Genomic DNA, 13,154 nt, shown 5'->3' with positions numbered 1-13,154 from the left:
GTCCCTTCCTGACACGCTTTCCTCTGTCTCCCTGCTCAGGTTCCCAACCCCCTGCCACAGCTTTGATGCTGGGTTAATCGCCTTACGCCTTCTAGTTTTCATTTTATCTGTCGTGCCTAAAGTACCTAAAGTACACTTTCTTTCCGCTGCTCTATGCTTTTCCCTTTCACTTGTTCTTGAACAACTGTTTGTACTATTTGTATTGTAGATTTCCCCTGGGTCTTCCCCTCTCTTGCTGCTCTCAACTTTATTCCCTTCTGACTCCCCGCTCAGGTTCCCATCCCCCTGCCACTCTAGTTTAAACCTTCCCCAACAGCACTAGCAAACACCCCCGCGAGGACATTGGTCCCGGTCCTGCTCGGGTGTAACCCGTCACGCTTGTACAGGTCCCACCTTCCCCAGAACCGGTGCCAATGTCCCAGGAATCTAAATCCCTCCCTCCTACACCATCCCTGCAGCCACGCATTCATCCTGTCTATTCCCCTGTTCCTATACTCATTAGTCTCTTTTATTTAATACTATTATTTCTTATCCTCTCTTTTTTCGCTGTCTCTAACTGTATTTACAAATGATTTGATTGTTGCAGCTTTCACTTCCTGGATTTTATGCAGCAGCTTGTTTTGACTCTTTGCGGCGTTTCAAGGATGCTGCAATCTGATTGGTCGAAGGGAGAGATCGATCCCCTCGCTTCTCCCATGGGTCCTAGCTTCACTAGAGTTAATGCCGGGCTCTTCCCAGCTTCCTGTTAAGAGGACGTGCACCCAGTAAAGTTAGCGGGTTAGTATAAATCCATGGAGCAGCGAGCACTGTTGGTTCACCGCTCCAAACAATTTCCAGCCCAATATGTTGGCTTTCCAACTTTTAAACTGCTAATAAATGTAAGTTTTGCCGTTTGTTAAAACTACTAATACAGGAGAATTTACACCAATTAGTGATATAAGAGGGATTCTGGTTTATTTGGATTTTGAAAAAGTACCAGATCAGGGATTTATGGCAAAGATAATAGAAGCAATTTTAACTTGAGGCATAAAGCAGTCGGGTGGCTGGCAGAGCATGGATATAAAGGTAATAAAAAAGGTGTAGCATAGATTCACTAGGATGTTACCAGGAATGAAGGATTAAAGTAATGAAGAGAGACTTGAGAAGTTACGGCTTTTTTTCCACTGGAGCAGAAGTTAAAAGGTGACCTGACACATATCTTCAGGATCATGACCGCTAAGATAAATAGTGACAGATTGTTTGCATTTGTCGGCAAGATGAAAACAAAAGATCATAAATCGAAGATAATCCCAAAAAGAATAGAATGTTGAATTCTCTGCCACAAACACAGTCGGCTGCAATCAACAGAGCACAGTCCATCAATTATTTTAAAAAGGAATTAGATAGTTACCTAAAAAAGATTATTAAAGGGACAGTTGAGCAAGCAGGAAAGTGGGGCTATATTAGGTGGCTCATGTGGAGAAAAACACTGGCACAGATTTATTAGACCAACTGGCCTGCTTTTGTGCTATAATTTTCTGTGCTGAGTCCGTGATTGAACCACAAAGCCCAGTTTGACTCTGGCTGAAATTACTGTAAGCTTTATTTGATTAGCTCAGAGTCAATGAAATTTGATCCGTGGAGTAAATTTGATTGTCTGTTCAGAGTCGAAGTTACTCAGAAGGAGTGTACAGATCTTTCTGACAATATATACAAAAAAAGCACATTGTGACTGAGAGCAAACAACAAATTCCTATATTATGTGAAGATATTAATCGTGGAAAAATTCTTTGAAACCAAACAGTAAGTGAAATTGAGGGCAGTTTTCACTTTGGGCACAGACGGAAAACTGGCGGTCGTGGATCGGCCGGAACGTCATACACCTCCCTCAAATGCTCCTTCCAATTGACTTCAACGGAAAGGAGAATAGGGAGGGGTATATAATGGGCGACTGATCCGCTATTGCCAGTGTTCCACCCGCGCCCAAAGTGAACATTACCCCTCCAGTGGCACCAAAATGGTTGCTAAAAAATGGATCCTAAAAGTTAGAATCAGTTTGACTCAAGTTGTCGCACTGCTTTTAGGTGCAAGAATGTTTTATGCCATAATACCTCACAAAATTAACTCAACCAATCACTTTGATATCACTTTATGGGGCAGATTTTCACCATGCCACCCGGTTGCAAGACTGGTGTTGGGAATTGGCTGTGCGTTATAGAAACTGCCTGATTCTCGTTACCATTGATTTCAATGGAAAGGAAGATCGGGCATTTTCTATATAGGCAGCCAATCCACAATGCCACTTTTACCCTGGGTGCCAAATGGAAAATCTACCCCTAGATCTCAAATAGACTTCTTTTCCAGGATCCTCTTGTTCAATATTGATTTAATTAACAGCAACAATGGATAAAATGGAAAAAATTATATTCAACATGCTGTGGTAAAATGATTATTACAAGAGCATTAAAGAAAACTCATAGTCCCTTCCATATTAATAAAAATCTAAATATTAAGCAAATTATTTTTTTCCAGACCAGAATGAGGAAATGTGGGATCCATATCTAGATTTTGATACTTTACATCTTTGACTCGATCCACGAAGACGATTAATTTCTGAATCATTCGAGCCACAAAAATAACATCCATCATGTCTGCGAAACTAGCTGCATCCCCTGTGTAGGCCATCAGCTGGTGGGCAAAAGCAAGAGCATTGGTGGCATTCACCGGCATCTGCAATCACATATTGCATTTAATTAATCAAAATAGCACTCCCAAAAGTACAGAAATGGTAGACTGGTTCATGAACTAAACGTATAGTGAAAGCTGCAATTTAATTTCCATATGCTTAAAACAGAGTGGTGGGTGGAAGGGGCTCGTACATCATCCAATTGCCGTTTTGTGGAAGTACATTCAGAAGAAATAGATAAATACTAGCATTCACTGTAGGTGTTGTCTACATGTGCCATTCCTTACAAAAATCAGATTTTGTAACCAAGTTAGGCTTTAAATATAAGAGGGGCTTAGAAGACAAGTTCCCATCCAGAGTTGCTTTTATCTTTATTTTGTGCATTTTGGATCTATATTTCCTCTGAGTGGTAAATGCTTTCATGGATTAGAGTGTATTATATAATAATGGGTGGGATGTATAACTCAGCCAACTTGTGCCTGAAAGTGACAGTTTTGTTGTAACCACTTATTCTAAACTACGACATTTCATAATTACTTTGCTAGCCAGGTCATTGACAGGTTATACTGATGCACATCTGAATTGAGGGAAAACAATTCCTAAGATTGATTACTTAAATGATTGTACTGATTTGATTGAATTATAAGACATTGGAGGTCAGATTTGGGTTAATTTGAGGGCTGATGTGACCTCTGAGTGCCAGAGCCAATATAACAAGGATTATTAGATTGTAGCTCAAGTTAATAAGAAGTGAAACATGTTTATTAACTAAATGATTTATACCACAATCCACAAATTATAAAATCCTAAACCAATTAATTTTTATACCGTGCATCCCAGTTAATCATCGTTTGTTTAATATCACATTTTAAGCATTGCATCATTGTCAATTCTTTTTAAAAAAAACTTAGTGTGTGTAATGTCACAATGGATAAAATTTGAATAGTCTCAACTCTTGCAAACAGTATAGTGCAAATTGCTTGCATTGTCTGAAAAGCCTTTTTCTTTCAACAGCACTAAACTATATTTACATCGAGTTACATCGAAACTACAGCACAGAAACAGGCCATTCGGCTCAACTGGTCTATGCTGGCATTTATGCTCCATACGAGCTTCATCCCTCCCTACTTCATCTACCCCTATCAGGATACCCTTCTATTCCTATCACCATTCTTGCTCAGCTTCCCCTTAAATGCATCTATGCAATTTGCCTCAATTACTTCATGTAGTAGCGCATTCCACATTCTTACCACTCTTTCAGTAAAGAAGTTTCACTTGAATTCCCTATTGGGTTTATTAGCGACTCTTATATATTTATGACCTTTAGTTTTGGACTCCTCCACAAGTGGAAACATTTTCTCTACCTATGTCTATCAAAAATGTCTATCAAACTCTATCATTATCTTAATGAGCTCTATTAGGTCACCCCTCAGCCTTCTCTTTTCTGGAGAAAAGAGCCCCAGTCTGTTCAGCCTTTCCTGATAAGGATATCCTCTCAGTTCTGGTATCATCCTTGTGAATCTTTTTTGCACCCTCTCCAATGCCTCTATATCCTTTCTATAATATGGAGACCAGAACTGTGCACACTACTCCAAGTGTGGTCTAACCAAGGTTCTATACAAGTTTAACATAACTTCTTTGCTTTTCAATTCTATCCCTCTAGAAATTAACCCTAGAGCTTGATTTGCCACAGAAGGCAGTGGAGGCCAAGACATTAGATGTATTCAAGAAGGAGACAGATATATTTCTTAATGCTAAAGGGATCAAGGGATATGGGGAAAAAGCGGGAACAGGGTACTGAGTTAAACGATCAGCCATGATCTTATTGAATGGCGGAGCAGGCCCAAGGGGCCGAATGGCCTATTCTTGCTCCTATTTTCTATGTTTCTATGTTTTATGGCCTTATTAACCTGCATTGCTACTTTTAGTGATTTGTGCATCTGTACCCTAGATTCCTTTGCTCCTCTATCCTGTTTAGACTATTATCCAAGCAATATGTGGCCTTATTCTTCCAACCAAAATGCACCACTTCACACTTATCTATATTGAAATTAATTTGCCAATTACACACCCATTCTGCGAGTTTATTAATGTCCTCTTGCATTTTGATGCATTCTTCCTTTATATTAACTATAACCCCAATTTGGTGCCATCCGCAAATTTTGAAACTGTACTTCCGATTCCCAAGTCCAAATCGTTAATGTAAATTGTGAACAACAGTGGTCCCAGTACCGATCTCTGTGGAACACCACTTCCCACTTTTTGCCAGTCTGAGGAGCTACCCTTAACCCCTACTCTCTGTTTTCTGTTTTGTAGCCAACTTGCTATCCATCCTGCTACCTGTCCTCTGAATCCACATGCTCTGACCTTAGCCATGAGTCTACAATGTATTACCTTGTCAATTCTTTCTGTTACTTCTTCAAAGAATTCAATAAGGTTGGTCAAGCATGACCTTCGCTTCTGAAATCTGTGCTGAGTGTTCTTTATTATATTTTTGTTCTCTAGATGTCTTTCTATTACATCTTTGAGTAAAGATTCTATTATCTTTCCTACCATCGACGTTAAGCTAATTGGTCTATAATCCCCTGAACTTGTTCTATCTCCCTTTTTAAATATAGGAATCACATTAGCTGTCTGCCAGTCCTCTGGCACTATTCCTTTTTCTAATGAATTTTTATATATATATGAAATAGTGCCTCTGCTATCTCCTCCCTAACTTCTTTTAATATTCACGGATGCAATCCATCCAGATCCAGGGGTTTTATCCTCCCCTAGTTTGATTAGTTTATCAATCATCTCCCCCCTTTCTATCCTAAACGTTTTAATATCTTTTTTGATCTCTTCTTCTAAAGTCATGCCCACCTTGTTAGTCTCCCTGGTAAATATGGAGGCAAAGTAACTATTCAATATTTCTACCATTTCACAGTTGTTACCTGTGAGTTTATGTTGTGCATCCCTTAGTGGCCCTATACCTATCCTGATTTTTCTTTTGTTATTGATCCTTCGTTACATAACCAAATCCAAATTGTCTCATCACAAACAATATAAAATTAGCCCCTTAATATAAATGTTTATTTTTGCCCAGAGTACTGAAATCATGATGCATCGTCAAATACGTCTAATCTGTATAAGATTTGTTAATGGTGGGTCATTAAAGGTTTTTGGGAGGACTCATGCCTGTCCATTAACCCCCAATATTGCTGTTTTGAGAAGTATGTGAAAATCATGTATATTCCCTCCCACACAATGAGCTAGCCAATGGAGCATTCACAGTGAATAGGTGGCTGAGCAGCTGTTAAATGGCTTAAGCAGCAATTCAAAAATCTACATTTGTACAAAATCAGGGTAGCACTGCTTTCAAATGTGCGATTGGTGAAAATATGGTTTAGTTGGTGGCAATTAAAAGCAACAGCAAGTCAAAGCACACATGCAATATTAATCCTTTAATACTTCTGAAACAGCTAACAAGCCACTTAATGGTTATAAATATCGAGGTTTGATAATCCGGCTGTGAAGTGTGTATTTGTCACAGAAGAAATCTGAATGCCAAAAGACAAGAGCTAATTTATTGTGAGTGCTGGCAAGTGCTGCTAGGAACAGTAATGTAGCAAGATGAGCTCATTTCTGGTGGGGAAGAAAAGCACCCCACAATGCAGTAAATGTGTGAAGCATGGCAGACAGGGTCGAACTTGTCTCCATCATTTGGAGGATATGGGTCGGGGTCCAGAAGAAGGTGCAGAACTTAAGCCAGGTAGTTATAATAGTTGTAATAGATGTATGGAAATAAATGCTGTACCAAGATAAATAAATGTTAGTGAAGGTGTAGCTCGTAAAGTATTAGAAGTGAAAATAGCAGGGTTACATATGCCATGATGAGAAAGAAAACGTAATATAGAAGAAATTTCCATGTGACGAATCAATGGGAATCATTCCCCACTACTTTCTTTGGAAGCAAAGCTGGTATCTAATCAGGACACAGGTGGTGGACTCCGTGAACTTACAAAACTCACTCCATAAGAGGAAGAAACAGTTGATTGTTATGGAGGGAAAGTTTAGAAGGGATTGGACTCAGACTGCAGCCTCAAGACAGTAAGTTTAAATTTATCTGCTGGATATAATGTCAAGGCGTTTGAGGTAAATAACTTGTTACTGCATAAATTATGACACTATGGGATGTATTTTGATCTGTGCATAAGGTTTAACAAAGGAGATTGGAGAATGGGATGGAAGTAGTGGCATGTACCATATTAAGCATATATTCCATGATTTGCATGATATGTTATATTAGCTTATACATACACATTGATTACATGCACAATTCTGCACTGTACACAATGACAACACAATATCCAAATGGATAAGTGTACTCATATCATAGCATCTGCTCTCTTCACAGACTAGAAAAAACAGTTTACTACCATCTGTACCTGAAGAATACCAGAGCCTTGTAAACAAACTGTTGCCAGACCTACTTGAAGGAAGCACCAGAAGAGATGCAAACACTACAGGAGTAGACCGATGTTAATGAGAAAGTACTGGTGAGACACGAAGTACTGATGAAGAAGAAATAGCAGAGATGATGACTGAAGAGCGGCCAGCTAGTATAGTGTGAAGGCTCAGCATGCTGGGTGCCCTTACTGAGTTGCATGAGGATAGGGACCTTAATTGGCTTGTTTTGAAATGGAGGCTAATACAGCTGCAGGCCAGTATTGAGTAGTCACTTGTCTCCTTGCACACGATATTGGAAGATGGTTAGGGTATTATGACGGAGTCACGGTCATCTTCTATATGAATATCATCATGGAATGTCACTTGTATATACAACAGTCTGCCAAAGAGTATGTGGCAACATCAATGGCATTTTCAGTGGAGCCTTTACTTTTAAATGCCATAGGCACAAGAGGAATATTTCTTATCATTGCTCCATTGGTACAATGGTGGCTTTGTGAAATGTAGTTATGGATGCTTGGTTACAGGCAACTATGAATTGATTCCTCATAGATTCCCACTATTCTGTGACCACACAGATCAGTGGGGATCATGAGGTGATGCACTTCACCAGTGGCATGTGTGGAATACCATGAGAGCAGTTGGCTGGCATTCATCACCAGCAGATCTATCCTATCACGCAAAGGAATACCTATAAATGCTCATACTTATATCCTTACAACGGCCTATGCTTTATTGTAGACCTAGCAGTAGGAGAATAGATCAGAGCACCTTGGTCAGCACCACTGCCGGGAATTAGATTGTAGAGAAGCATACAATGCCTACAACAGCCAAGTTCAAACGATGCTGCGGCTTGCTTTTTATCTCTGATCTTCATTGGTATAAGATGATTACATTACTTGCTGTGCTGCTCCTGGGATCAAAATACTTTCACACTGAAACTACCTGGTGCACCCAAGAAGCAACTGCTTTAACCCTATGAAGACATTAATGCAATTTCTGTCCTTTTTAAAAAAAAAAGTTTTTCTTTTCTTAACTGTCCGGCCTATTATCCCACAATATGCACCATTCCTGAAGAAGAAAAGGACAGACAATATTTTTCAGTTCTGTGCCAGTATCATTGCTGGACCAGATGCTAGACAATGCACAGGGATTAGCTAAGATAATTTCCTGCTCCAGCTCTGTGGGGAAATGTTTGGACACATTGCAGAGGCTTCTCGGATGGAAACAGCAGGATTAGGAATTTGTCATGTGGGGAGCTTGGGAGTGGCTATTCCCACAAAAAGAGAATTTAAAGAGCTTATTTTAAAACATGGCATTGATAGCGTTAAGCATATTTTTAGTAACCATGCACTTCAAGTGTTTCAATGGCATATGAATAATCCCAACATGCAACCAACAATGACAGATGCTAAAAGATGACTGGTATCACAGTTCGGTGTCCTACAGTCAATGGCCAACAAGACATAGTAGCGACCATGTAAAAGCACAAAATGTAATTCCAATAGAAGAGTGAGTGGCTCATGTCATTGGTTTGACTGCTAGGCAAAATAATAGAAGCTTAGCAAGACAAAGGTATATTTTCCTCTGAACTGATATTCCATAGGTCCCCATTCCATCCTGCTGGGATTTCCTAAGGCTTGCCCATGGAGGGGTAACTGGGCCTGGAACGTAGTAGCAGCAGACCCGGCATATTATTCTTAACGGGGCAGGAAAGGGCATCTCCAGCCTTTCGCCTCATTTTTCTTTGGCTCTGCTTACTGGGTATCCGAGTGCAGGTGTACCCCATAGACACAATGCTATGGCCCACCCTTGACTCTCGCTGACAGATATGTTTTGATGTTTAATTTCAATACTCCACTCAGGATGATTGTGGCCACCAGCAACTATAAGGCTCTGACCTTGGAAGCCTGATGCACAGGCCTGAGATGCCTGCAGCTGCACTTGAGTGTTGCTCCTATTTTTCAGGCACAAGGCCCAGCAAGTGGCCTGAGGGAGAAAAAATGCAAGCACTTTCTTCATAGGCTCAGTGCACCTGAGGTTAAATTGTCCTTTGCTTTGTGCTGCTAAATAGATGACTCTCCATTGGGACAGTCAGTGTCCTATGTGGTTCAATCCTTCTGTTTCTATTCTGGATCCACATTCTTTGTAATAGTGTGGCTGTACCAGTCTGTGTGATCATAATCATTTGTACAGAATTCAAATTGAGATTTAATTCTATCTGAATAGGGAATGTTTATCAGAAATGAAAAGGTCATTCAATAATTTCAGCAGATTCTAATTTTTCCTTTTCCTTTTCCAAATGTAAAAAGGAGCAGACTATTCAAGTTATTCATTGTTCATCTGCATTAATTTAAATCTGTAAATGGTTATTTTCTCCCATTAAAATAATTTTTCACAGAATACCCAGAACATTAAATAAATAAGTTAATTAAAACTAATCAATGTAGAAGCATAGTACATCGATATTTTTTTTTAAAAAAAGGTTGGTGGCACAGATATATTATTTATCAATATCGATTTACTAAAATCACTTGTAAAATGATTATAATTGATTATAATATTTTGATGTACATTTTCAGACTTCAATTTTACATGCTAATTTAACATTGTATGAATTTTCTTCCCATATTAAAAACCTTGCAAAATATATCAGATCCCATTATTTGAGGAACTATGTTTGACAAAATACCAAACAGGATCACCATGGCTGCACGCTCTTACACGTTACATTTCTCAAACCTGTGCTTCTGCGTTTTTCAGTTATAAGTACGAAGCTATAGGACTGGTCAGTAATAATAAATATTGTTCTACATAATCAAATATGTAATAAAAATAAAATTTGCGATTCTTACAGTTAAATAGTGAGATTCAATTTGAAAACTGCATTTCTGATTGCCTTGCAATATTTAATCTTGTGCATGTAATCTCTCAAGATTATCATTTTTACATTAGCTCAAGAATTCCAAATCCATTAATCATTTAATGAAAAACTTGTTATATACACTGCTGTAGATTTGAAGTCTATAAACAATAGTAATGTATGCTTTCCTCGGTCCATGGGCTTTTCTGGCTTGACAAGTGGAGTATTTCCTGTTGCCCGAGGAACAGTGGGGCAATTTTCAAGTAGTGCCCAAAATGGGCATGAAGGCGGTGGAACAGTTGTGATGCCTGCCCATTGCTGCCAGTGTGAGGCCAGAGCCATTTTGAGGCGTAGACCTGCTGAACATGCCACCAGTGTGTTGCAGGTGCCATTCTGGGGGCTCCATTGCAGCTCGCAGGTAGTAGAAGGGAAGGAAATCGTCCGGCTCCCATTCTGAGCTGGGTGGCAGGTTGGGCATGGAGAAGAGGAACAGGCCATCCTCGGGGGAGCCTTGAACGGGCTGACAGCAGGCCAGAGTTTTTTTTTGGAGGGGCTCAGGAAGTGCACTCCTGTTCCCCCTGGGCCCATCAAAATGAATATTAAAAGTTTACTGGTCTGCATTTTGAGTCCCTTTAAGGACTGCTGGTTAGACTGCTCAACCCGTGCACAGTGAACGCTTTGCCTATTTGTACCTGAAAATTGCAATCAGACTCCTACATCCGCCATAGGACCCCATTTCATACATTTAAGCAGCATCCCACCTGTTTCAGACAAGCTTCTCCGATTTTCAAATGCTGGCTGCCCATTTCTCAGACAAGAAACAGGTGGCCAGCAATTGAAAATCACCCCCAGCATCTCTTTACAGGGAGAGCATGATCTCTTTTAGACTTATGATTTCCTTTTCATGAATATTGGTTTCACAGGCAAATTGGCATTTTCATGAAACCGTTATATACAAGTTTTGCACACACCACAAATGAATTAAAGACATTTCAGTTAGTTATATTGGCTAAGTGCTTTTTTAGCTGCTTACGAAGCGTACCAGTGTACCCCAAGTGTCGTGTCTTTCATTCCCATAATGGATTTGTATTGCAGAAAGTCATCCACAGCAGAATTGCACATTCCTGTCTGTTAAAACAGATGATTTGATTCATTGCTTTAACTAAGTTAAATTTCTTTTATTATAGGAGTTACGGGATTTTCACTTGTATTCTTAGAATCATACACTGCAATTCTGTCCATTTTTCAGTTAAAAAAATCCTCCATATGAGTGAGTTTTTGGGAAGATAAGGGCAATTTTCTTTGCAAGAGGAGGAAAATACGATCCTTTGCTTATAAATAGCTGTGAAAGTTTACCATTTGGGGGTTTACAATAATTATTAATAGTTTACTTTGAATTGTTAGAAATCCTGAAGAAAATGTTAAGGAATAACAAAGTGTAAGGGTATAGATCTAATGTTGTATTATGGCTAACACCTTTGAGAGGTAAATTTTGCCATATAGCTGAATTGTAAGGTTAGTAGCACTGAAATATTTCAAATAAAAGGTCTATATTTTTCAATTTTACTTTTTCTGTATCTTTCAATCATCCTGCTGAGTTCCCAAGAACTAAAGGTCAGAAATCATCACAAAGGTACCAGTCTTCATTTATTCTTAGTTATTGGGAAGTAGATTCACTTTCATGAAGAAGGGATTGCTTCCCACTTTTCATGTTCTGAAGTATTTCTCAGTCTCAGATAAAACGTGGTTCGGCTCAGTAGTAGTGCTATGCCCAAAGCTGAAATAATCTCATCTGCACAAGTCCCTGCAGTCTCCATGCAGATAACCCAAGCATCTGAGTAATGAACTTGCCAAATTATGTGCAGGTTTTAACACAAAACTCTCAACCACTGAGGGACAAAGCAAGCCTGCTGGGACACATTCACAGGCTTTAACTCAACATAATAATATCATCGGGGAACTGGTTTGGAGCTAGTCAGAACCCATGTTTAAACCAAATCAAAATGATCAAGAACATAACAGAAAGGGAAAAGTCATTTTTGCTTATCTGTTTAACAGCATTAAAATGATTAATGCAACAGTTTGATATACTTCAGTTTCCTTCATATAAAACTTTTCAGGATAGCAACAGTATTTCTGCATCCACACAGCAAGTTTACAATTATTTGGTTGACTGTAACAAAGATATTAAGAAATATTTCAAGGTGCTGCACAATACCCAAATTATACTTTGCAACATTCTACATTAATGATGTTCGCACATGCTGATAGGAAGGACATGGGTTGTTTGAAGCTGAATCAATCTTTCAAAGGTAAATAGTATATTGTTTTGAATCCTGCCTATCATGTGAACTTATGTGCGTTCAAGATGAAGTACGCTAGGAGTATAACGTTTTCCCACTTTTTGCACCTACTGTCAACATCAAGGATTCCCAGTTAAATATTGCAGTGAGGTGCTCCCTGCTTTGTCGATCCATAACCCAGCCTCACAAGAGTACTCCCTACTGGGTTAGTGTGAATTATACACTTCCTATGCAAGTCATTCTTATGATCAGCTGGTGTCAGACTCCCAATCTACTGCTAATCAATATTAAATTATCAAAGTACAATGGGTAAATTGTAGATTTTTTTGTATTACATATAGAATCAAAGGTGCATTTCTTTACATCCATGTGAGCAATATGAGATTTTGTACAATGGCCGACTTTCCAGTGTAAATCCCTGACAATAAAGAACTGGAATTTTACTCAGAACTCTTGCAGCTTGTGGAGAAGGATGTTTTTCATTGGGGGCTCAAATATAGATCCCAGAGGTAAAAGAAGTCTTTTAACGCATTGTACCATCTAATCCGTCAGCAGTCATATCGCTCAATGTACTGTCCAGAGTGTAGCAGTATTTGATTATAGTATAAGTTCTTACCTGGCTGAATGCATGAAGGACTCTTGTAACTTCATTTGCATAAGCACATTCAGTGTAATTCCCTTCTGCCCAGCGTCCAGATCTATCACATTTACGCCAGGCTTTCCTCTGCCGATTGTCTCCATTATAAGGTACAGATCCAAATGGGTACTGAATACAGGCATAGTATGCTGTGATACCAGCCAGTGTTCTAGGCCATCTACAGAAAAGTGAGGGCAGTAAAGTAAGTAAGAAAAATTGCATTTAAAAATACATGGA

The 13,154-nt window shown here is 39.1% G+C and overlaps 1 protein-coding gene across 1 annotated transcript in view; it reads right to left on the bottom strand.

Annotated features, from left to right (window-relative positions):
* Window positions 1-13,154, bottom strand: part of LOC137340110 (adhesion G protein-coupled receptor A1) — a 387,365-nt gene that overhangs the window by 146,699 nt on the left and 227,512 nt on the right. The window contains exons 9-10 of the mRNA XM_068002423.1: window positions 12,897-13,095; window positions 2,560-2,709 (exon numbers count right to left, since the gene is read on the bottom strand). Of these exons, the coding sequence (XP_067858524.1) occupies window positions 2,560-2,709; window positions 12,897-13,095 (349 nt within the window). The remainder of the gene's footprint in view (window positions 1-2,559; window positions 2,710-12,896; window positions 13,096-13,154) is intronic.

This window comes from Heptranchias perlo, chromosome 21, assembly GCF_035084215.1.
Source record: "Heptranchias perlo isolate sHepPer1 chromosome 21, sHepPer1.hap1, whole genome shotgun sequence".
In the NCBI taxonomy this organism is placed as follows: domain Eukaryota; kingdom Metazoa; phylum Chordata; class Chondrichthyes; order Hexanchiformes; family Hexanchidae; genus Heptranchias; species Heptranchias perlo.
This window is presented reverse-complemented; position numbering and strand designations above follow the sequence as displayed.